The sequence below is a fragment of the Aspergillus multicolor genome (genome assembly GCF_047715735.1).
Source record: "Aspergillus multicolor strain CBS 133.54 unplaced genomic scaffold BDW74scaffold_4, whole genome shotgun sequence".
Taxonomy (NCBI): Eukaryota; Fungi; Ascomycota; class Eurotiomycetes; order Eurotiales; family Aspergillaceae; genus Aspergillus; species Aspergillus multicolor.
Window position 1 is genome coordinate 247670 of NW_027395955.1, and position 23231 is coordinate 270900.

The following is a 23231-nucleotide window of genomic DNA, read 5'->3' on the forward strand; positions in this document are numbered from 1 at the left end:
AACCTATCATGCAGCCGGTGAAGCCATGAACGGCCTTGAGCAAGATGAGCTGAGAATGTCGGAGTTGGCTGCAATCGAGGCACGAGCTGGGGCGGTTGCTGCTCCCATCTTCATCTATCAGCTTCTTGGACGAAGGGCTCGTCGACGTCCAACGCTTGGGTGCTTTGTGGAGTTCTTGGATCACCCATTGTGTACGTATCTTCCCTTATTTTGTTAGATCTTTGATATACTGGGTTGGCAGCAGATCTGAGCTTGAGGTGCCAGAAGGACAAACAATAAGGAGGAAATAAACGATTCTGACGCGGGGCAGCAGGCTGTCGTGGACTGGGTGTCGCGCTTGCCTTGGCTTGCGGCTGACAATTACCTACGGGAGCCTTGTCCTTGAACAGGTCTTGACTCTACAACACTAGCCATACGTATTGCTAATTAGAAGTGATGGTTTATCGGTATAAAGTATTAGAGTCGATCTGCAGTACTCCCATTAGCCACTATGGACTACTTTTACTCCAATCTGTCCAAATGATTTGAGCGAAAGCTTCGAAGCTTTTGGTGGCGGCAACTATATATTCATGGCATGCGTAGAAGCCACGTAGGTAAACCACCACCATACCTCCTGAAAGTTGCATGTACAAAGCCACAGTCATCCCAGAGTTTGAAGAAGGTTTCAGGTGCACACAGAGTCTCGTCTTATAAGCGGACAATGATGATGGCTCTTAGTTGTCTAGGTGTGGCCTCGTCACGTGCGGCTTTCTGCACCAGCCTCGCGATCCCACCTCCATCTCCATCCTATTTCTTCACCACATCTACGATCAGCATATCGATCCATCTCTCACGCTAATGCATACCTAAATATATTCACAGAAGGAAGCAAGTGACTAATGCTCCTAGCAGCTGCTCGCCAGTCGAACAATGATCCGCTGCTGCACCTTTACTAGCCCAGCGGCAAGTGAAGCAGCAAGCAACCAGCAAGCGCCTCGCATGAATACCTCAACAAGGACCCGGACAGCCCCTGTCAAAGGATCTATCTCGGGGGAAATATTTCGAGAGATCGGTTTTACCTGGAGCCTAACCATACTGGCGCCGTTGCGGAGCTCAAGGGATTGGTCGACAGAGCTACGCTCTAAGCGCCCACCATGAGGCTATATTTGGCTTCGGAAGCGCTCTGCAGAACGCGTATTTATCCACTGGTGTCACTCTCTGAAGAACATCAGAAGACTGCGCGAGATGAAACGCACCAAGGACAAGGTCGAAGCTCATTCGGTGGCTTGAATTCTGCCCATTGTTCCGCATGAATGAGCTGCCTTTGTCTGAATGGCCACATGCCCAATGAAAACCCATTTCTGTCTTTGACCAAAACACTCTACTCTCCGTGTTGCATCATGGCCTGCATTGAATAAATGGAAGGATACCCCCCGTCGCAGCTGTCCTTCGTCCTATTGTTCTGTGTTTTTCTCCCATTTCCTTTTTCGGCTGTGACTAACACTACGCTCACTTGCTATTCATTTCAATAGATTCCATACGGCATGACTTCTCAATAGACTGCACTCTTTACTACTGCACTTGCTGCTGGTCAGCCTTTCCTCTGTCTTGGAATACAATCTTTCCTTCGTTAACGGCCTTTGACGCCTTGAACATTTACTCGACCAACTTCTCGTTTCCTTTCTCGACTTCGGTACTGTACCAGACTCTATATCGACATGGGCTTTTCAAGATCTGCTCGCGCTATCTTTCCTCTGCTCCCTCCGTACGGAGCTCATGATCCGAACGGAGGGCGGCCTATTCCGCTACAACCAGACGAAATCACACCGTACATGGGCTTGCGAGCACGCCTGTCGCAAATATGGATGAACCGATGGACCATTCTCCTACTTCTCGTGCTGGTCAGACTTCTGATAGCAGTTGGTAGCCTCAACACAGATATGGACTCGGCGAGGCGCGAGGCTCTATCCGCATGCTCTTCCGTTGAATCAATGGGCAGCGCCATGGCCTCGATGCCTCACTACACAGCACGAGGAGTCAACGAACTCACTGCCTCTGGTGTTGAGACGGCTGTCAACGCCCTCAAGACAATGCTCATGCTGATAATATCAGGTGTGGAGGAGCTTATTGTGTTCTTCATCAAGATGATGTACTCAACCTACCTCTGCCTCATTACCTTGGCTGTCCGCGGCACGGTCGACGTCGGAGTCGGGCTCCTGAAGGACGCCAGCGACTTTCTCAATTCGACAGTCAAAACCATCGGCGAGGGTATCAGCGACGCGACAGAGACCTTTGAAGACGGTCTCAACAAGTTCGTCGACGGGATTAACGTCGTTGGAAGCATATTTGGCGCCGACGACGTCCCCGACCTGAACCTTACAAGCTTTATCGATGACCTCGAGAATGCTCACCTCCCATCTTCAATTGACGAGGGTCTCGACAAACTCAACGCTTCTATCCCCACATTCGACGAAGTCAGCGACTTTGTAGAGAACATCATTCGGGTGCCTTTTGACGAGGTCAAAAAACTCATCAACGAGTCTATGGGAACATACAAATTTGACCGGGACACCCTTCCCATTCCAGCAAAGAAACAGCTCAGTTTCTGCAAGGGCAGTGACGGAATCGACTCGTTCTTCGATAATGTCTCCGACATCGCCGAGACTGCAAAGAAGATCTTTATTGCCGTCCTGGTAATTGCCGCTGTCCTGGCTTGCTTCCCTATGGCATGGCAAGAAATCCGCCGCTGGCGCGCCCAAAAGGAACGCTCCCAGCTCGTCCGAAAGGAAGCCCACGACCCTATGGACGTCGTCTACATCGTATCCAGACCCTACTCTGCAGCCGCCGGAATCAAAGCCGCCAGTCGGTTCAGCAACAGCCGTCGACAGATCCTAGTCCGCTGGGTCATCGCCTACGCAACATCCCCATCAGCCCTCTTCGTCCTATCCCTCGCTATAGCGGGTCTTTTTGCCTGCCTCTGCCAATATCTCCTCCTGCAAGCCGTCGAAAACGCTGTCCCAGAACTCTCTGCTGAAGTCGGCGCCTTCGCGGACAAAGTCGTCTCCTCCCTAGACAATACATCCGCCGAATGGGCAGCAAGCGCGAACGGCGCCATCGGCGACATGAACACCGAACTTAACGGCAAAGTCATCGGTTGGGTAAACACAACAACTCTAGGCGTCAACAAGACGCTGAACGCCTTCGTCGATAAAACAACGGACGTCCTAAACGATACATTCGGCGGAACCATACTGTACAACCCGATAAAAGAAGTCTTCAACTGCCTCATTCTCCTAAAAATAGCAGGCGTCCAGAAGGGTCTTACATGGGTCCACGACCACGCGCACATCGACTTCCCCACACTCGGAAACGATACATTTTCCCTCGGTGCAGCAGAGAGCATCACGGACGGCGACGGGTCAGACAGTTTCCTCGCCGACACGGGCGCCTCAACGTCCAACAAAATCACCGAGGTCGTCTTCCGCGTCACGAACGCAATTGAGTCCGGTATCGCCACGGAGGCTCTCATCTCCGGCTTCATCCTGCTAATCTGGTTCATCAATCTGCTCTTCGGAGTTATCCGCGCCCTCTTCCTCTTTAGGGGCCAGGACCGCAACCGCGGCGACGGAGGCCCTGCACCTCCTGCGTCCTCCGATCCAAACGACGGCTTCCTGGATGTCCCGCTCACTGCAATGCCTAGTGTCAACAATGCCAACACAACGTCGCACTTTGCGTCCGACTCGCACTCTCGCTCCCAGCCAGTCCCCGAGTACGAGCCGCCGAGCCGGAAATTCGCGACCGCGGGTCCTCCTGTGCCTACATCATCCGCTCTGACAGAGACAGGCTACGAAGACGAGAAACTGGGCTTTGCAGGACAGCGGCGCAACGCGCTGAAGGTCTCCGTTGTGGATGCGCGCGCGAGCAGTTATCCTGAGTTTGGGGATGAGAAGCGATGATTACGCTCCCCGCCTACCATGCATTTTGCATCTTAGCACTCTTTCTTCTGGTTCTGTCTTTACTTTTCCTCGCGTTTCTGTACACTGGTGGTACGGTCCATGGCGTCGGAGCATAGCATAGCATCGCATACTACGAGCATATTTTTAGCGTTGGCTGTAGGTTAGCATATATACCTAGCAATCATTATCTAGAGAATAATAGCAGCTATATCATTATATATAAATTGGTACGATAATTCAACTATGTGTACTAGTTGTTCATACATAGGCTGTAAGGTTCTAGAAGGCTAGCTGGGACTGAAGTCCTCGAACTAGGGCTATCTAGATCGCTGACTATAGTCGGGTATTCCGGAGAATGACACAATTAGAGTATACTAAGTTAATAGCTAAATGCAACCAATTTATATCCATGATGCTTGCAAATAAAGTAAGCTAACATATGCAAGGTATCGATATCATATTCATAAACCACGATACAATCTAGCTCCAATCGTAGGCCTCATATACCATAGCGAACAGACTAAATCGCAACAAAGAAACTCTTCTCCCCCTTCTCAGGCTTCACCCTAACGCGCTCAATAATCGGATCCGCACAACTAACCCGGATCCTCTCGGGCGTCGCCGGACTAACAAGGCTCAACACATCAGTAACACCCCACTCCTTCCTCGCAGCCTTAAGCGCATCCCGAATAGCAAAGAACGCCGCACTGCCCATGAAAAGCGGTGGCTCGCCGACACCCCGACTACGCTGGATCGTGCGCAGGTTCTCCCACTCTACATCCTTGAGCAGAGAAACGTTGAACACCTGTGGGATGTCGCGGAAGCCGGGGATCTTGTAGTTACCGGGACCCTTGGTGAAAATTTGCCCGGTGCCGCGGTGCCAGAGGGACTCTTCTGTCGTGAAGAGGCCCTGCCCCTGGACGTAGGCGCCCTCGATTTGTCCGTAATCGATGGAGGGGTTGATTGTGCGGCCGACGTCCATTTTGATGTCGGCGCGGAGGGGCGTCCAGTCGCCTGTTAGCGTGTCGATTTCGACTTCGGCGGCGGTGACGCCCTGCGTGAAGTAGAAGAACATTTGGCCCTTGTTTTCGCCCCATGTGTACCCGATGTCTGGGGTGCGGTAGTAGCCCTGCGCGGAGAGGTTAACGCGGTCGAAGTATGCGGCGTGGGCGAGGTCTTTCATGGGGGCGTTGGGCATTTTCTCGCGGTAGGGCTTTAGACGTTCGTTAATCTGCGTGCAGGCGTTGTAGATGGCGTAGCCGTTGAGGTCGGAGGAGGCGGAGGCGGCGGTGGAGGAGGTGTTTGCGACGGTATTGGTGGCTGTTTCGGAGATGAAGACGTCAGATTGCGGGACGCCGAGGGCTTCCGCGGCGATCATAATCATCTTTGTGTGGAGGCCTTGGCCCATTTCCACGCCGCCGTGGGCGACGAGGACGCTGCCGTCGTGGTAGATGTGGACGAGGGCGCCGGCTTGGTTGAGGAAGAGGGCTGTGAAGGAGATACCGAATTTTGTGGGGACGATGGCCATGCCGCGCTTGGACCATTTGTGAGTCCGGTTGTACTCGTCTACGGCCTTGCGGCGCTCGAGGTATTGGCTTTCTTCGATGACTTGGTCGTACATCAATGGGACGTGCCAGTCCTTGAGTTCTTGGTTGAAATGCGTCTTGTCGCCGGCTTCGTACATGTTGAGGATTCGGAGCTGCTCGACCTGGAGGTCCAAGTGGTCTGCAACTTCTGTAATGATTGATTCGGCAAAGAAAAGACCTTGAGGCCCACCGAAACCGCGGAATGCCGTGTTCGAGACCGTGTTTGTCTTGCAGATTCGGCCGCGGACGTACATGTTCGGGATTCGGTATACGTTGTCAATGTGTGACAGACTTCGCTCAACAACAGCGCCGGAAAGATCTTGCGTATGCCCGCCGTTGGCGTAGACGTCTGCGTCGAGTGCAAGGAGCTTGCCATCTTTGCTCACACCTACCTTCCATTTGCAATAAAATGGGTGGCGCTGTCCAGACGTTGCAATGTCATCGTCACGGTTGAGCATGCATCGAACTGGCCGCCTGACTTTTGCTGCAGCTGTGGCGCATATACCTGCAAGCTGGACAGATCGCGTCTCCTTACCACCGAAACCTCCACCAAGACGCTTGACTCTTGACACAACCTTGTTGGCAGCCACGCCGGTAACTTGTGCCACATATGATTGTCTGGTCTAGTTAGTCATATTCAGCAATCAGGAGGAATGTGCGTACGTCTCTGTTGGGTTCTGGGTACCACTCCAGATCTCCATCTCGCCATCTTCGGGCTTAGGGATCGCCACACAAGCCTGCGTTTCCAGATAAAAGTGCTCTTGCCCTCCCATCCGTGATACACCTTCGAAAACATGGTCACAGTCCTTGAAGGCGCTCTCAGGATCTCCATTCTTGATATAACGGAAATGTTCAAAAAAAGACTCTGCTTCAATTGCCTCTTCAATGCTGAGAATCGCAGGTAATTCTTCATATTCGACCTTCACAGCTCTCGCACCCTCCTCAGCGGCCTTGGCTGAGTTGGCAAGGATCATACCAATCGGCTGTCCAGCGGTCGTGATCTTGTCAACTGCGAAGAAGACCTCATCGCAGTTTGGAGCACCCCACCAGTTTGCTTTGGGTGATGGAAGATCGGTATGATCTACATAATCAACTACCCCAGAGACTTCGAGGGCGGCTTCTGTGTCAACACTGACTAGCTTAGCATGAGCCTTTGTCGACAAAACCATACACCCGTACAGCTCGTTCTTCTGCACAGGAATGTCGTCGGTGTACTGAGCTTCTCCAGTAGCCTGCTTCAGCGCCGAGACGTGGGGTCCAGCCCGACCTAGAACCCTCTGCATGTAAGCTGCTGAGGCCTCATGGTCCTTTTCGCCGGTTGAGATCGCGCGCTCGATCTCGGCAACGACACTGTCATCCACACCACTTTTCTTGGCCTCGAGCTGTGATAATATGTCGTGATAGAATCGGTAGAAGAAGCCAAGTGCAAGGGACTTTCGGTAAGTTGCCATACCACCCGGAACACTGAAATTGAGATTGAAATCTTGCTCTAAAGCACCCATGGCACCTTCAAGGGTTGCTAGGTCAGTGAGCTTCTTTCCAGCTAAGAAGGCTTCCGCGTTGCGTGCAGACACCGTCAAAGGCGCCATGCCGCCGAAAACTAGATTTACGCTCGTGACATCGTTCGAAGGCGAGAGAGAAACCCGCAGAGCGGCGTTGACAATGGCAATATCATCGTCTTTCCTCTTGGACTGCTTGTAGGCACGCAAGTATTCTCCTTTCTCCGAGGCAGTAGGGATTCGCAAACTAGAGATGATGGCGTCTGGTGGCAGGGCCGTAGATCGGTAGCCCTTGAAGAACTGGGTCATCGGAATCTCAGTTTCCTTCTCTAAAGATCTCGCAACAAGTGTAGTGTTCGTAGCCACAAAGACAGGATTAAGGTCGGAGATGGGAGATGCAGTAGCCAGGTTTCCAGCTGGCGAAGCTACATTCCTGATTTGCCTTCCAGCAAAGTAGCGAAGCTGCTTCTTGATAGCAATAAAGGGTTGGCCACGCTTTGGACCATAACGTTCAATGGCTTGATCGCAGACTGATTCCAGATCAGTCAACGAAATGTTGGCACCAATTTCCAGGTAGTCGTCATGGAAGGTAAATTGCCGGAGTTCAGCGAGATCTCCTAGATAGACAGACGCGCCGTAACGCATTTGCTTGAATTTGATTTCGATTTGTGTCTCAGTGCTTCCACCGATTAACTTTGCGTCTGGGTGGACGCTTTTTATCTCCAGGAGCTGCTGTACGGTAACCGGCCGATACCACTTCTTTCTCTTGCTACCGAAGGCTAGTGGCCGTAGGTCGTGCTTCCAGAGCGCCGGAGGGAAGATCAAATCCGTGTCAGGTTTATACTCAATGAATTCAGGAGACGCAAACTTGTGCGTGATCTCTTCGGCGGCATCCTGCGAAGATCCCTTGCAGCAACCATTTGTACCATCCTGCTTCTCCATACAGCATCCCGTACCGCCATTTGCTCGCGCTTTCCCACAACCAGATGGACTGCTAAAGCTCTGGGCCGCGTCGAGGATCGGTCGGTAGCCGGTACAACGACATAAGTTCCCGTCGAAAGCCTCTTCCACCGCGTGCTCGGAGGGTTGAGGATCATTTCGTATAAGAGCATAAAGACTCTGTGAAGGAAATATTAGCGCGCTATCAACACTCTATCCTTACAACATGTCATACCATAACAATACCCGGGGTACAGAATCCACATTGACTTCCGTTTCCGATCGCGAGCCGCTGCTGGACCGCATGAGGGTTCTTCACATTGCCGATACCCTCCACAGTGATAACGTGTTTTCCGTCAATAGCTACCAGCGGCGCAATACAAGCGTTGATAGAGGCATGGTAGAGCTTCTTGGTAGTCGGGTTGATTTGCGACACAACCTATTTAAAGTCAGAAAGAAGCCTGCTCGGTTTCGCTCCCTATCGACCGCAACTTACAACTGTGCAAGCACCGCATCCACCCTCCGCACATCCTAGTTTCGTTCCCGTCAAGCCGATACCCCTCAGGTACTCGAGCAATGTGATTTCGGGGTCGAAGGAGTCCAAAACCACCTTCGTGCCATTAAGATAAAAGCGGATCGTATCGTCCCAATCTTCAGTCAGCTGCGATAACGAGGCCGCAGGCTTCACCGGGACTGCTGCCTCAAGATCCGCCTGGGCCGGTTGTAGTAAGACGCCGGGAGCCATGACTGTGTCTTGAACGGCTGCACCGGGATAAGGTACCTGAAACCAACATCAGGGAAGTGGGGAGAAGGAGAGTCTAATATGGCGAGTGCCCGATAAGTAAGGGTCTGGATGAATCGCGGGGATCGCCACAGTCCGATGGGGCCCGCCACGCTTTGAGGATCCCGCCCAATCGCGCTCGGCGGAATGCGACATTTGTAATAACAAGTTCAAGCTACTATTGTCATAGCTATTACCTAGGTACTTCTGTGTATATCTCAGCTCTATGCGTACTCGGCCGTGTTTTTTATTGTCTCCAACTTCGATTCGCGAGACTCGACTGTTTGATCACTGTGGTTGCCACTCGTCAATAGATAAGCAGCTTATCGGTGTCTGCCTGAATTTGCCTGAGGCCAGCACTCCGTACAGCACGTGATATGACATCGTATACTCCGCATCCGGCAACTAGAGCGAACATCACGATCGCCGCAACAAGCTTGATTGTGATGGGCTCCATCATGAAGCTGCCGTCTTCAGAAGCACGATCACTGCCTTGTGCTATACTAACCTATTCCCCATCAATGGGGGTTGACTAGCTTTGATACATGATACCTTCCCCTCCTCTCCTACTTCTCCTCTCCCAATCTACCCCGTCAGATCGGATCAAACGCGTCTGACATCAGTCGCTTACTTACGCCTTTTTCTCGGACCATTGGATCTGAGCCCTATCATGGTTGCGCGACGCAGCACATCCCTCCTCGCGGTCATTCTCTTCGTCGCGATCGCCTTCGTGATATTTTCCTCCTCCCCGAAACCCGTGCCCGTACCCGATGCAGTCAGCGAAGAGCTATCGGCCGCCACGAAATATGTCCCGAAATTCCCCTCGTTGAGCGACTTGCACCTACCTACCTTTCATCCGCCGGCGCATAAACCTCCGGAGCCCCAACAGGACAGTTCAAGCGGCGATTCAAAATGGTATAGCCATTGGGCATGGCTGAACCCTTTCTCGTCCTCCATTACCCTCGACGAGAACCGTTCCGTCCTTCCTCCGCTTCCGATTCGGCCGTACATCTTCACGTACTACAACCTGAGGAAAGGCAGTACCAGAGAGGAGGAAAAAGCCGATGAGCAGCTTTTGTTTGCCTGGCGGCGCGCTTGGTACGCTCAAGGATTCCGTCCGGTGGTTCTTGGCCAGGCCGAGGCCACTGCGAATCCGTTATATGAGTCGATAAAGCACATGGAACTGAGCCCTGAACTGGAAGAAGACTTGTTTAAATGGCTAGCATGGGGCCATATGGGTGATGGCTTACTCGCCGATTGGCTTTGCTTCCCAATGGCTAGATACGACGATGCAACCCTTTCATATCTGCGCCGTGGTGCGGATTCGGACTACATCACCCGGTTCGATCGCACCCACAGTTCCCTGCTTACTGGGAAGAAATCCGCGATTAATGCTGCTGTTGAAAAATCAATCAAGAAGATTGACAAGTCAATCAAATCCATGTGGGAGATAGTACCGGATGAGCTATTAAAGCCCCGCCAAACGAGCTCTCTGGCTTTATATGACTCGGCTACGATCAGGGATCACTACCACGAGCTTACGGAGAAGGCTATTCCCTCTGCTTCTGCTCGTCGGCTCGCCCTCGTAGACCTTATCAACTCTCACCTGCAGAACACATTTGTGAACTCTTTCCCAGGCGGTATCGCCGTGCTCAAGCCCTTTGCTGAGCATACCACCGCGTTGGTTGAACCAGCATTGAGACTGGCCAAAGCTCTCGGACAATGTCCGGTATCTGTAGCACCCTCCTCATGCCCTCCGAACTTGCGGAATTGCCACCCCTGCAACGCGCACAAGCCGATGAAAATCAGCCAACCAGCTACATACAAGAACAACACTCAAGTCTTCACGATTGGGACCCTCCCGCATCCATTCACCCTCATCAGCCTCCTTCACAACTCCGCAGATGTAACGACGCGGCATATTCGTCGCGAGACATCTCGCGATACATGGCTGAAAGACGTGACAGGTGATCAAATAGGTCATGGCCTCGGCGGTGGGCCACGAGCTGTTCTCTTCAAGAAGTTCGTCGCAGACGAGCCAGCTATCGGCACCTCACTCTGGATGACAGTCGAATCCCTCTCTGCAGAGGTCGGCCAAGCCCTCCCCAGCTCTCTCCTCGATGAATTCGAGTGGCAATTCGGATTCCGGATTCCGCGCGACAGCAATGTCGACGCCAAGAACGAGGGCGACGCCAAGGAGTCGATGCAGCATGCCAACCCTAGCGAACAGGGTGTTGAGCGGGAGTATACTATTATTCAAGAAGCTAGAAATATACTGAAGAAACAAACGAACAATAACCGGGTTAATATCCGGGCTGTGGCTGAGGCCTGGAATATGGCGGACACTGAGGTCTGGCGGTTTGTTAAGGCTTATAGGGCTCGGAGTATTGTTGAGCGCAAGAAGTGGGAGGAGGAAGAGAAGGGCTTTTTTGGGGCTCGCCCGAAGATATAAAGGGTTCGATCTTGGTAGAAAATGAAGCTTAGAAGATAGAACATGAATAGGAACTCTCTCTCTCTCTCTCTCTCTCTCTCTCTCTCTCTCTACGGTAACTGCTAGAACTGTTGGGTATGCTGTAACTTGGGCTATGAAGTACTAAAACTATAAATAGACGAGAACTATGAATGGACGGAATAACTTCCATGTAAGTGAGACCTCCAGCGATTGTCAGATCAAGCCATTGCTCGTCATCTCAATGGCAATGGCTGTCCTCTATGAGTCTTTTGAAGCAGCTACGCATTGTTTGTGCGATTCTTTCCTCCTATTTGATTGACATGATGAATCCCAAAAAAAGTACATAGAAAACATCCCAACTGCATATCCAAGCGCCCAGCATTGGTGAATGTCCAGCATCTACTTTTGATCTATCCAGTCCCGCTCCTTGATCATCGAGTATCACCAATACCCCAGACGAGACCATTGATGAACCTCTTGCCGAGTGTATCCGTCTTTGCAGGTTTGAGATTGATTTCAAGCTCGCGTGCAGATTTCACCTTATTGGCCGGCTTCTGCTCGCCAGCGTGTTCTGTACAACAGGCACAAGCTGGGGTGCAATGGCCATGGAACCCTCCAACAAGAGGCCCTGCATGCCGGGATTCACGGGGCTTGAAGCAGCACCCGCAGGCTCGTCTACAGCAACCTCTTGCCTCAGCGCATAACTTCTGAAGTTGGGCGGAGTGTAAGCAGGTGTCCGAGAGCACGGTTTGACGAAAAGTGCGGTAAATGGGCGTATGGCAGAAGTTAGGTGTGACGCCTCGCAGTAACTTGGTAGTCGAATCACAGATCATTTCGTTCCGCTGGATATCCTGAGTAACAGTTCCGAGTTCGGCTTGCAGGAACGTCATGGTAGGACCATCGTCCACTGAGTACTGCATCTTATCCCTTAGGGTTGCTTGTCTTCTTGTCAGCCACTCATCTCGCTGCACGGCCTCGCGCATTGTCTCCCAGCAGGTGAAGTAGATCTCGAGGCTTGATACCTCGACCTCACTCAGACCGAAGAGTCGATGCTGAAGACGGCGAAAGCGCTGTTCTCTGTCTTTGCTGCGGATTTTGGCTTCTAGAAGCTCGCAGAGCGGTGTTAGGTTGTTTCCGATGTGGTGTCGAAGATCTGATATCCAGACTCGTGCTCTGCCGCTCAACATTGTCACTGGCTGAACGCTCTTTTCCTCTAAGCTTGTAGCCTGGCGAATGAATGGAGTTGTGCCTGTTGTCATTATATTCGATGATGAGCAGGTTCGTGTGGTATCAGAGGGCCTGAGAAATGTGATCCTCAGAGAGGAAGTGGACCCGGTAGCAGTCGTCCACATTTTGATATAGGTGTAGATCTAGAGACATGTTTGGGAGTTGGAGAATACTTGTAGTGAATATTGGATGAGGATGAGAACTATTTAAGAGCAGTTTAGAGGAAGGGGAGAGTGTTAGTCACGCACTGACACGGTCAAAAGAAATGCCACATGGGAGCCTAGCCTGCACCTCTTCTTTTCTCAGCTCTCAAGTACACCCGCGTTCAACCGCCAGAATAAAATCTCTCGTCAAGTCTGAACTTCATCTTATAATTGCTATTTCCAGGGATACAGACACCCATAGAATACTGCGGCCGCTCTTACCTCCATGTATTCAAGACAGTCACCCCGCCTTCCAAAGGCAGGAGAAGAAACCCAGAAAATCCAGCATTTGAAATACGACGACTTTCGGACATTTTCCTTGTCGTTGAGAAGTTTGGCCAGACGACGCATCGATATTGCCTATTTTTCATGTGTTTCCGCCTCAGAGTTCAGTCTCATTTCTGACGATACAAAAAGAGACGTGAAGTCAGCCAAGTTCTCATATAACTATCTGACCCAGACCCTCGTCGTACGTATGCCGGGCGTACGGCATGAAGAGTTGATATCGCTGTTTAGATCCGCTCTTGAACGACAACTATCTACCATGGATGTTCTAGATGAATACGTGATCTTAGGATCGCCCCTGACTAGGATTGGCAATTTTGCAAAGGAACCGGATGCATGCTGGGTTACCGAGTCCCTCGGAAAGATCACCCTTGTTCTGGATACTGGCATCTCGGAGACAAGCAGACAACTCGCAGTGGATGCGCACGGCTGGTTAGAGTCATCTGGAAGCTCGGTGCAAAGTTGCCTCACAATGAACCTCGGGCCAAACAGCAGTGTTACCATTGACGTCTGGGCGCGTGGCGCCAGAGAATACGCAAACTCACCCCGGCACCAATCTCCCTACGCTATGATTGTGCAACATATCGAGCTGACCAGATCTGATAATGGGGCGGATGTCCGCGGATGGACTTTGAATCCGGATTCTTCGACTTCCTTTACCGATGTGCTTGTTTTAGACTTTGAACTATTCACTGGCCGCTCGCCGCAAAAAGCCATCGAGAAGAATGTCATTCTTGACCGGAATGCTCTATCAAATGTTGCTTTGCGCTTTTGGAAACACGAAACCAGATCGCAAACTTCACTCGGAGTGATTGATTCCTAGAAATGATTAACGAAAAGCAAGGGCTGGGATTTTGTGTTGCTACTCGAGCCTATGACAATGCTTCAATGCTGTAATGAATTGCAATGATATGTTTAATACTCATGTTTCTCACGCTTAATCAATTATCTTTATATAACTTATTCCCTGGACTATGCTAATCCATGGCTCCCATTCTTCTGCGACGAATATGCCGTGTTTAACTTCGCGTGTAACTAGTATTGACGCCACCTAGGCCTTTCCTCCAATCTGACAACTTCTCCTAGATCCGCCACTATCTACACAAAAACAAAAAAATGCCAAACCAAGCTAAGCTTTTGAAAACCAAAACAATCGTATCAAGTAACCATAACCATAAATCTTTTCCTTAGATCAGGCAGTTCCACCACGGCCACCAACACCCGCCATCGCCTCCCGCTGATCACTCGTGATCGAGACAGCAGGCAGGGGACGGGCGCCGCTTTCCGTTGGCGCGGGCAAGAAGCCAACAGAGACTAGGTATGAGGTGTACAGACCGACCAATTCCTCGGTCACACCGGCACCAGCCGAGACATCAACGCCGGACCACTTAGCGTCAGCACGGAGCGACGCAGCGGCGTGGACGTCGTCGAGCTCCGGAGCCTTAGTGTTAGAGGGCAGGTCAGCAGTGACGAAGTGATAGAGGGGCATCCTAGAACACATATTAGCTTTTTTCCATCACATCACCAAAAAAGGAAAAAGGAACTAGGATAGAACATACAGGGCATGCTGGCTCTCCAAATCATCATGCTCGCCGCTGTTAACATACTGCTCAAGCAGCTTGGACCAGGGCACGTAGTCGACCTGGGGCACATTGTACCCGTACAGCTGGAGGGCGCCGAGGAACTGGTTGAAGCGCAGGCGGGGGTGGCCGGTGACCTGGGCGACTCCGATCGGCGACACGGGGGGCTGGAAGGCACCGGCGATGACGACGCGGGCGACGTGATCGACGGGGACCATGTTGACGGTGTTGTGGATGTTGGGGCGGGCGGAGAGCTGGATGCAGCCCTTGATCATGCGGATGAGGAAGTCGTCGGTGTTGGTTGCTGTAGCAGACAAATTAGTATCCAGGGTATGAAGAAGGATATGTGGGGTATGAGAGACGTACTGCCGCTGCTCGAGTCACCGAGAACGTAACCAGGGCGGACGATTGTGCCCTTCAGACCGCGCTTTCCGGCCTCGCGGACGAGGTACTCGCCGGCCCACTTGCTCTGGCCGTACCCGGTTCCCAGGCCGACGGCGCTACCTTCGAGATCGTCGTTTTCGCTGATACCAGCCCCACCGGCGGCGATGCTGCGCTCGGATTCCTCGACATAGTGGTCGCTATCCAGGACACTGGTTGAGCTGACGAACGAGAATTGCTTGGGCTTGCCAGTTGCGCAGAGCTTAAGGGCGTCGATGGTGCCGAGGACGTTGGCCGGCTTGAGGGTGGAGTAGGGGTAGACCCAGTGGACGAGGGCACCATTGTGGATGACGGCGTCGACGCGCTCGGTGAGGCTGTCCCAGGCGGCGTCGGTCAGGCCGAAGCGGGGATCGCCGAGGGAGCCGGTGATGCACTCCAGGCGCGAGGTCCATGATTCATCCCAGAAACCGTACGCTTTGCAGGTGGAGCGGATACGAGCCAGGGCTTGCTCGGCGCTCCTACCACGGACAAGGGTAATGACGCTAGCTGAAGGAGACTTGCGGGTGAGAAGGTCGCGGAGGATGTGGGCGCCGAGGAAACCGGTGGCACCAGTGAGGAAGACAGTGGGTTCGGCGGAGAGCATGTCCTCTGTGCGGGTGGGGAAGGATTCTGGCAGGGTGTCTACCAATTTGCGGGCATCGCGGGAATATTCGTCGTTGGGCTCGTTAGCGGTCGTTGCGGTTTCCGTAGCCTTCTCATCGTTGCTAGCAAAAGACTCGAAGTTCAGCAGGCGGTCGATCTCTGCAGCGAAGGCTCGGAGGGTAGGGCTGCGGAAGATGGCATTCATGCTAATGTCAATACCGCGCCATTTGCGTCGGAGGTCGAAGAACATTTGCTGGGCAAGGATACTGTGTCCTCCGAGGTCAAAGAACGAGTCATCAGGGCCGATCATTTGAGCGGTGACGTTGGAGATGCGGGAAGCCCAGATTTGAGCCAGGGCCTGCTCGGTCTCGGAGAGGTTCTTCAAGGCCGATGCTCTACGCTGAGGGGCAGCCGCGCTGAGCTCTGCGGTATCAGGGAAGGGCAGAGCAGGCTTGTCAATCTTTCCGTTGGGGTTCAGGGGCATGCGCTTAAGAGGAATGAACACCGTAGGGACAGCATATGTGGGGAGCTTGCTGCGAAGGAGCTCACGAGCATCGTCACGGAGGGGACGGAAGCGTCTGAGCATGCCGACCATTCCTTCGGCAGAGTCATCGTCCTTGAGACCCTTCTCCTCCAACCACGAATCCCACTTGCTCATGTCAGGCACAAAGTAGCTGACGAGGGTAGGCTCCTCGAACTTGTCACGTCGCACCAGGGTCACGTTCTCTCGGACAAGAGGGTGGCGGGAAAGATGGGTATCAATCTCACCCAGTTCAATACGGAAACCACGGATCTTCACCTGGTCATCGGCACGACCAGAGCACTCGACGTCTCCAGAAGGAGTGTAGCGACCGAGGTCACCGCTTCGGTAGAGACGGTCCCTGGGTCCAACGTAAAACTCCCTCCAAGGCTCATTGGTACCTTGCGACTCCGCAGCATCCTTCTCCACCCATGTCTTAGGGTCAACAAACCAGTTAGTAAGGAACTTCTTCTCGTTCAATTCCGGGGAACCAAGGTATCCTTCCGCAAGACCAGCTGCACGAACGTAAATCTCACCAACTTCGCCAATAGCGCAGATACGGCTGGGCTCGAAGCGGTTGACGACCAGCATCTGCACGTCGAGCATACCCCGACCAGCCGGGATCACGTCCTTCATGGTGTCCAGGTACCCACCGTTGCTCGAGTAGCTGGGGATTTCGAAGTAGCTGACAGCACGCTGGGTCTCGGTCGTTCCGTACATGTTGACGATGTTAACATTCGGGGCCAGCCCTTGCAGAGAGCGACAGTCTCTCTTAATCAAGATGTCTCCGACGAAGAAAGCATGGTGGAGAGTGGGGAACTGCGCAGAGGCACCTCCAACGAGAATCTGACCCATAGCAGGGGTGAGATGAGTGACCGTAGCACCGTAGTCCCGCATCCACTCAGCAAGCTTCTCGTTCTGGATATCCTCGCGAGCCGGGACAAGGAGCTGGGCACCAAGGAAGAGAGGGGTAAAAATATCTCTTTGGATGGGATCGTGAGCGATACCACTAAGCATCGTGAACTTGTCGTTGGGAGTAAGCTTGAATGTCTCGGACATCCAAGGGAAGTAGTACGCAAGGGAGAAGTGACGACCTCGGACACCCTTGGGCCTACCCTCAGAGCCGGAAGTAAACGAGAGGGTAGGGGTAGAGTCGGGGCCAACAACAACGCCTACTCGCTTGGACCTCGAGGGTACCTGCTTAGCTAGCACATCCTGGCCTTCAGTCGAGCCTCCTAGGAGCGAACCGTCGTCAAGAAGGGCGAGGGCGGGTATCTCGGTCCGGAGCTGGAGGTTCTCATCGATGAATGTGCGGACCTTCTTCGACAGCTCGCCAGCATCCTTGGTGGCCTTTGCGATGTTGATAAGAGCGCGGGGACGAGCCACGTCGAGGTAGATGCATTGTCGCTCTGGCGGGTACGCAGGGTCGATGACGGAAAACGTCGCACCGGCCTTGAGGATACCCATGACAGCCACAACCAGGTCAACACCACGGTAGGCGTAGACCATAACGACCTCTCCCCTCTCAACACCAGCCTCAACCAGATGGTGACCGAGAATGTTCGATGCTTCATTGATCTGCTTGTAGGTGAACTCGCGGTGGGCGGAGTTGGCGGATTGAGTCTCGACAACGCAAAGCTTCTCGGGGTGCTTCTCAGCGTTGTCAGCGAAGATATCGTGGATAGCTCCTCGGAACTTGGACCAGTGCAGGTCGGCAGTCGGGTCAGGAAGAAGAGCGCGCTGCTCGGGGGTCATGAAGTCAATGCGCCCGATCGCGGTCTCGGGTTGGCTCGTGGCGTTCTGAACCAATTGAGCAATCTGGTGCAGGATTGTGCTAATTCTAGCACTCGAGAATAACCTCTGGTTGTAGTATGCTCCTAGCTCTGTCGCGCCGTCCGAGGAGCTTGCGGGCGCAACGTTGACCACCAGGTCTGTTGTCTCGAAGGTATTGGCAGGGTATTCTTGCGAAGCGGCGGGGGCATCGTACGCGGCGAATCGGAAGAGGATGGGCGTTCGCTCGGATTGCGACTTCTCTTGGATATGGGATCGTAGGCTGCCCAATGGCACGATTTCGGCGGACCCTTCATCGTAGGCCTAGATATGTCAAACAATGCGACAAAGTAGATAGCTGAGATCGTTACCTTCTGAACCTTGGCGTAGAGCTGAAGAAAGGTCTCCGAGGAATCAATTGGAACTCTCAGGACGAAAGGACGGCCATCGTCACCGAGACTGGTGCCGATAGCGATGTCCTCATCACCGGTCAATCGAGCGACGAGCACCACAAACGCCGTGAGGAAGACAGTGAATCCGGACGATGTCCCGGAGAGGTTCTTCAATGCTGACGCTGTGGCATTGGAGAGCTTGAGCGACTCGAAAGCTTCAATGGCCCGCTTGGGCAGCTCCTGGTTCTGGTTGTCGGGATAGTCGCGGGTCAGCGGGGAGACGGTGAGGTTTTGCAGCCTCTGAGCCCAGCGCTCGAGGCGTTCCTGCAATGGAACATTTTCGGCACCCATGATTGCGCCAATGCCCTTGGTGGTCTGGGGCGTCGAGCTACACTGGGGTTGGTTATATTGATAAAGAGTAAATGACTCAATAGTGAGTCAAGTCTTGCCGAGGGGCACGTTGAAAATCCCGCCGACTTCGCTATCAAAAATTTCCCCACAATTGATAGCACTTCAGGCGCCAAGGCAGGAATTGCTTTCTAGGGCACCAGCTCCCTTGGTTCCTGATTACATTCAATAGAGTTCTACATTATTCTATTTAGGTACGTGGAATTATTTCATAGTACATCGATACTTCGACTGAATATTAAGGCTGAATAGCCTGACTAAGATTACCATTTGTGCCACCAAACCGAAAACATGCGCCTTACAAAATATACCTAAAGCTCTGGTTTTGCATGTCCGTCTCATCCACATTGTCCAGATCCTCATCTGCCTGAAGATCAATCTCACGATGTTCCTCAGGGTCAATATGCACGCCCTGCTTTTGATCCCGCTTCTTGTTCGTCCAACTAAGGTACACTCGAAAGAGAGCGGCCATGATGATCGAGATCACGTAGCAGGTTAGAATTGTGGTGTAGGCAGTCTGGTGAAATATACTGTTAGTATCACATATAACTACGTTAAAGCGGAGAATTATGCTTACCGAATAACCCGGTGCCTCAGTGCTCTTGAAGAATTGAGGACCCACGAAGTTGCCAACGCAGTATCCGACGAATATGAGCGCGACGACCGTGGACTTCTTTGTGAATCCAGCAGTGTTACTAGCAAATAGAGACATCATGAGAGGGAAGGCAGGAGCCACAGCTGTAACAAGCCAGTATCCTGCAAGTCTAGGAATCTTTCGGTCGTAGGGAAGAAGCTTGACCATGAGTATTCCCGCCATAGCCATCAGGAAAATCGAGACCATAGCCCACAGTCTAGACTTGCGGATGTAGGTTGTGAAAAGGGCCGCGAGGACGACGGTGGTGAACTGGAACGCAGCTGCTGGCATGCCCATGAGGATCGTTTGGAATTCGTCATAGCCCAAGCTGTTAATGATGATGGTGTTGAACTGTAGAAATAAAATGGTAAGGTTATGTACTCAACAGTTGGGAGCGACAACTTACGCTCGTTGTACCGCCATTCGGCACGCAAATCACAAAGGAGAATAGCAAGAACCACCATGTCTTGAGATCCTTCATGGCCTCGATGAATTGGCCCTTATCCCACTTCTTTGTCTGAGTAGTACGTTGGAACTTTTTGGGTCGAAGAGATGCGAACTCTCTTTCGGTCGGGGTAAGAAAGCGCGCAGTCGAGGGGTCATCAGGGAGGAAGAACCATAAGAAAATCGACCAAGCGACTGTGATGAGGCCGAAGATAAGGAAAAGCATCTGGATGTGAGGTTAGCAGATTGTTTACAAAGGCCTTGAAAGGAACTGACCTTCCACTTGTTGAACCCTCCCGTGTACTGTAGAGTGCCGTACGCAATGCCTGATCCGATAAGACTTGCAATGGAGTTTCCGGCAAACCAGAATGAATGGCGAGAGACGTGTTCCTTAGGCGTATACCATATTCCAGTGATGAGTGAAAAGCCAGGGCTGATAGCACTCTCAAATATACCAAGGAACGTTCGCAGTACCATAAGCCCGGCATAGTTCTGGGCACAGGCATGAAGAGTGAGAACTACTCCCCAAAGAAAGCTATATCCTGGTCAATAAAATGAGTATCAAAGTACTGAAGATCACGTACATTAGGACACTGAGGTACCGCCCCAGTGGGAAACGGACGAATCCAAGCGAGATAGGGTATGAGGCAACCAGGTACCCAATGTAGAAGATACCCGACGCCCAGCTGTATTGTTGGCCATGGAGACTCTAGCCTGCCATCAGCAATTGTATTGTTATCCGAAGCAAAAGGGCCGTACCAGGTCTTCTCGTAATCCAAGAATGGCGCTGTAAGATAAACTGGTTTCTGGGAAGCGAGTGAGTCGTTGGACGGGGGTTGGCAGCGTTCTCAAGTCATACTGTCAAGGTATTGAAGGCCGTAGCTAATGATTAAAAGCGGCATAAGGCTAGGTAGCTGGGTAAGTTCATGCTTGTTTCATGCTCAGAGAAGAGACATACTGTAGGTCAATTTTTCTCACAAGTCTTTTTTCATCTTGGGAGCTGAGGGTCTCCGTGACCCCGTACTCTTTGTCAGCAGTCATTTCAGATTGATGTTTCTTCTCATCAATCATGGACGTGGTCTGCACAGTGTTCTCCATGGTGGTGAACGAGAACCCCTTGCGTTGTTGGTCAGACTAAGCCATGGGAACGGATGGATGGCCCTTGATATAATTGAAGAGCCTAGGCGGCAAACTAGGACGCAGAGATAAACCTTGATAATGCGGAGAACCTGTCACGACGCCTATCTTTCTCCCGTCGGCAAAAAAAGTGACTCCCCTGATATCGAAGCTGGGTAAATGGGACTGCGTCATTGGCCAGATTAATCGATGCGTGGGGAGCCGATCTCGGGGTTTGGCCGACTTACTCCGGATCACGACGTCGCCGTATCATTACCCCAATTCATGACTCGTTCTAGATTTCACCAGTAAAGGCCTGGGGTGCTCCGGGAAACTGGTACGGTTGAGCCTTGCCTCTAAAAGGGTGGTCGCTCGAGAGGCTAGCTGTTTGAAACTTGGAGACGCATGCGTAACGAGTTGATCGGCATGTCGCCTCTCTTTACAATTCCAGGTCTGACGCATGCATTATGACACCGTTCAGCCCTTGTCGACTAGCGATCGAATTTTCTCCATAGTGATACTGCCCGGAGATCTTCGCTTGAAAGCTTGAATAAGGTCGAAACCTTTCTTGATTGCAGGATCAGACATATTTTTCCCGAACCACTCCTGGTGCACTGGATCGGTGATCTCCAAACCAGCAATGAAGAGAGACCATTGAAAACGCTCAAGTAACTGCACTTGTCCAGTTTTTGTGGCGTAGTAAGCAGCAGACACAAGTGAGTTAAGAGCATCCTGGATCTCGGCGGGTATAGGCCTGGTTGCAAAAGCACACTGCCGAGCGCGATAAAGATAGATCTGCAGAGCATAAAAGACGGTCACTGTGACATAAGCCATCAGAGTGCACCGGAAGCGGTGCGGCTGATCTGTCACTCGATGAAAGAGGGTTGCTTGGTCCTATTTTTGTAAGCATGGACGCTTTTCTTCTTTTATTGGGGACGCCCACCTTGTAGATGGCCTCTAGTCGCTGTTGTAGTCTTGGTTTCATGGCCGTCGCATGCGTTACTGAGCCTTGGCTGTAGTTATTAATTTCTTGATGCAGAATGATGAGCTCGAAATATACATCGATAGTTGCCGCATCTTCAATTTCCGAACCTGCCTCGCAATGTCCTACCTCGCTTAGCGGCAGGAAAAAGGCAGCCCGCGATCGCAACCAAATCCTGTGTCTTTTTTGAGGGACACTGTTCATATAGTTGGCAAATTGACCACCGCATCCGAAGAAACAGCAAAACCCATCTCGGTCGTAGAGATACGTGATCACCCTAGCCAGCAAAACTTGCTCTGACACGGTGATCACGCTATCACAGGCACCATCGACGGAGAACACATCATCGCTAGCGCAAAGCGTATCCAACCCGTATGTTCGGACGTGGTTGAGTACGGCCCTACTCAAGTCTCTGAGCTTCGTGGGATCAAGGTGTTCTCGTCGCATCCAAAACATGTACATGTACAGATATGAGAGCATCATACTGACATGGTCCGGGGTAGCAAAGGGATTATGAGCTTGCAAGAACAGCTGCGATCCTCGCTGATAGTGCCTTTGAGATTCTTGTGGGGGCTGAGACCCTTGGCCAAAATGAATAGCCAGCTCACTGTGGGAAACAGCGAGGAGAAAGTGAAGTGCCATGTTTCTTTTGTAAGCCTTGTTGAGGAAGAGGGTATGCGCTGAACGGTCCCAATTCCGGGTGGATTTCAGCGGAGCTAGAATCTTGCAGTGGAACGTAACAGCTTGCTTGTCATCACTACCCAAGGCATGGCTTGTTCCAGTGGTATATGCAAATGAGAAGTCCGTAGCAGATTGCAGAGGGCGCATGATAGGAGCCCTAAGCAGTTCAAACGCGTTGGCGCTCAGCGGATTTTGCAGAAGTACTTCATCGTCGACGGGCATACGCGACATCGACACAGGAGTTCCAGCTAAGGCGCTTTCTGCTTCCGGCAATACCCACTGCGACGCATCGTCGTACGGTGGCGCCATCATACAACCCTCATCGGCGGGTAAGCCATCGTCATTAGAACTTCCCGTGGGTAGAATCCCCCTGTGGAAAAGTGCTTCGACAGTGGACGAAGGTGTATTCATCTGAGTGAGTGGTGCCAGAGAGTCTTCTATTTGACCTACTGATATACTGTCATCGTCCCTTGGCATGATAGAAGACGGCGACCACTGACCCAAATCGCGGGTCTTGATGGGACCAAAACCGCGTCTCCTCGAGGCCAACGACGGCTTGGGCACGGGCCATTCGCAAAGTAGGTGAAGTCGAACGCATCTTGCACAGTGCGGTCGAGTCTCGTCACATTTGACCTTTTTGCTCAGACATGTAGAGCAGCCTGCCAACCTCAGGTCAGCGCTTGATCCCCGAATATTTTGAGCGGACATTACCGTTTCGAGAGCGTTTGCCACGCTCCACCCGGGTACGACGAGGCCGAGACAACGGGTCACCGC

The 23231-nt window shown here is 52.2% G+C and overlaps 8 protein-coding genes across 8 annotated transcripts; 3 read left to right on the forward strand and 5 right to left on the reverse strand.

Annotated features, from left to right (window-relative positions):
• The first annotated feature begins 1598 nt into the window (after positions 1-1598).
• prm1 (pheromone-regulated protein PRM1) lies at positions 1599-4154 on the forward strand. Its single transcript, XM_073731707.1, has one exon. It carries the CDS (start codon positions 1698-1700, stop codon positions 3933-3935), a length of 2238 nt encoding a protein of 745 aa, XP_073586921.1. The 5' UTR covers positions 1599-1697; the 3' UTR covers positions 3936-4154.
• A 137-nt stretch (positions 4155-4291) lies between these two features.
• On the reverse strand, positions 4292-8736 carry BDW74DRAFT_98228 (putative xanthine dehydrogenase HxA). The gene is made up of 4 exons (XM_073734224.1): positions 8456-8736; positions 8195-8398; positions 6185-8139; positions 4292-6139 (listed from the first exon to the last, which is right to left on the reverse strand). The coding sequence occupies exons 1-4, from the start codon at positions 8702-8704 to the stop codon at positions 4456-4458; spliced, it is 4092 nt and encodes a 1363-aa protein (XP_073586922.1). The 5' UTR covers positions 8705-8736; the 3' UTR covers positions 4292-4455.
• A 452-nt stretch (positions 8737-9188) lies between these two features.
• BDW74DRAFT_147035 (uncharacterized protein) lies at positions 9189-11240 on the forward strand. The gene has a single exon (XM_073723470.1). The coding sequence runs from the start codon at positions 9411-9413 to the stop codon at positions 11190-11192; it is 1782 nt and encodes a 593-aa protein (XP_073586923.1). The 5' UTR covers positions 9189-9410; the 3' UTR covers positions 11193-11240.
• A 383-nt stretch (positions 11241-11623) lies between these two features.
• BDW74DRAFT_174891 (uncharacterized protein) lies at positions 11624-12451 on the reverse strand (the record flags this gene model as incomplete). Its single annotated transcript, XM_073728156.1, has 1 exon — positions 11624-12451. One exon carries the CDS (start codon positions 12449-12451, stop codon positions 11624-11626), a length of 828 nt encoding a protein of 275 aa, XP_073586924.1.
• Positions 12452-12694: 243 nt separating this feature from the next.
• Positions 12695-13870, forward strand: BDW74DRAFT_147036 (uncharacterized protein). Its single transcript, XM_073723471.1, has one exon. The coding sequence runs from the start codon at positions 12849-12851 to the stop codon at positions 13728-13730; it is 882 nt and encodes a 293-aa protein (XP_073586925.1). The 5' UTR covers positions 12695-12848; the 3' UTR covers positions 13731-13870.
• Positions 13871-13873: 3 nt separating this feature from the next.
• On the reverse strand, positions 13874-18581 carry aarA (L-aminoadipate-semialdehyde dehydrogenase). The gene is made up of 4 exons (XM_073734225.1): positions 18172-18581; positions 14854-18124; positions 14467-14791; positions 13874-14397 (listed from the first exon to the last, which is right to left on the reverse strand). Exons 1-4 carry the CDS (start codon positions 18541-18543, stop codon positions 14100-14102), a joined length of 4266 nt encoding a protein of 1421 aa, XP_073586926.1. The 5' UTR covers positions 18544-18581; the 3' UTR covers positions 13874-14099.
• Positions 18582-18868: 287 nt separating this feature from the next.
• BDW74DRAFT_188391 (uncharacterized protein) lies at positions 18869-20776 on the reverse strand (the record flags this gene model as incomplete). Its single annotated transcript, XM_073731708.1, has 8 exons — positions 18869-19117; positions 19178-19585; positions 19641-19904; positions 19955-20213; positions 20263-20387; positions 20438-20484; positions 20538-20584; positions 20637-20776. The coding sequence occupies 8 exons, from the start codon at positions 20774-20776 to the stop codon at positions 18899-18901; spliced, it is 1509 nt and encodes a 502-aa protein (XP_073586927.1). The 3' UTR covers positions 18869-18898.
• Positions 20777-21271: 495 nt separating this feature from the next.
• BDW74DRAFT_174895 (uncharacterized protein) lies at positions 21272-22934 on the reverse strand (the record flags this gene model as incomplete). Its single annotated transcript, XM_073728157.1, has 2 exons — positions 21272-21688; positions 21738-22934. The coding sequence occupies 2 exons, from the start codon at positions 22932-22934 to the stop codon at positions 21272-21274; spliced, it is 1614 nt and encodes a 537-aa protein (XP_073586928.1).
• Between the last annotated feature and the right edge of the window lie 297 nt (positions 22935-23231).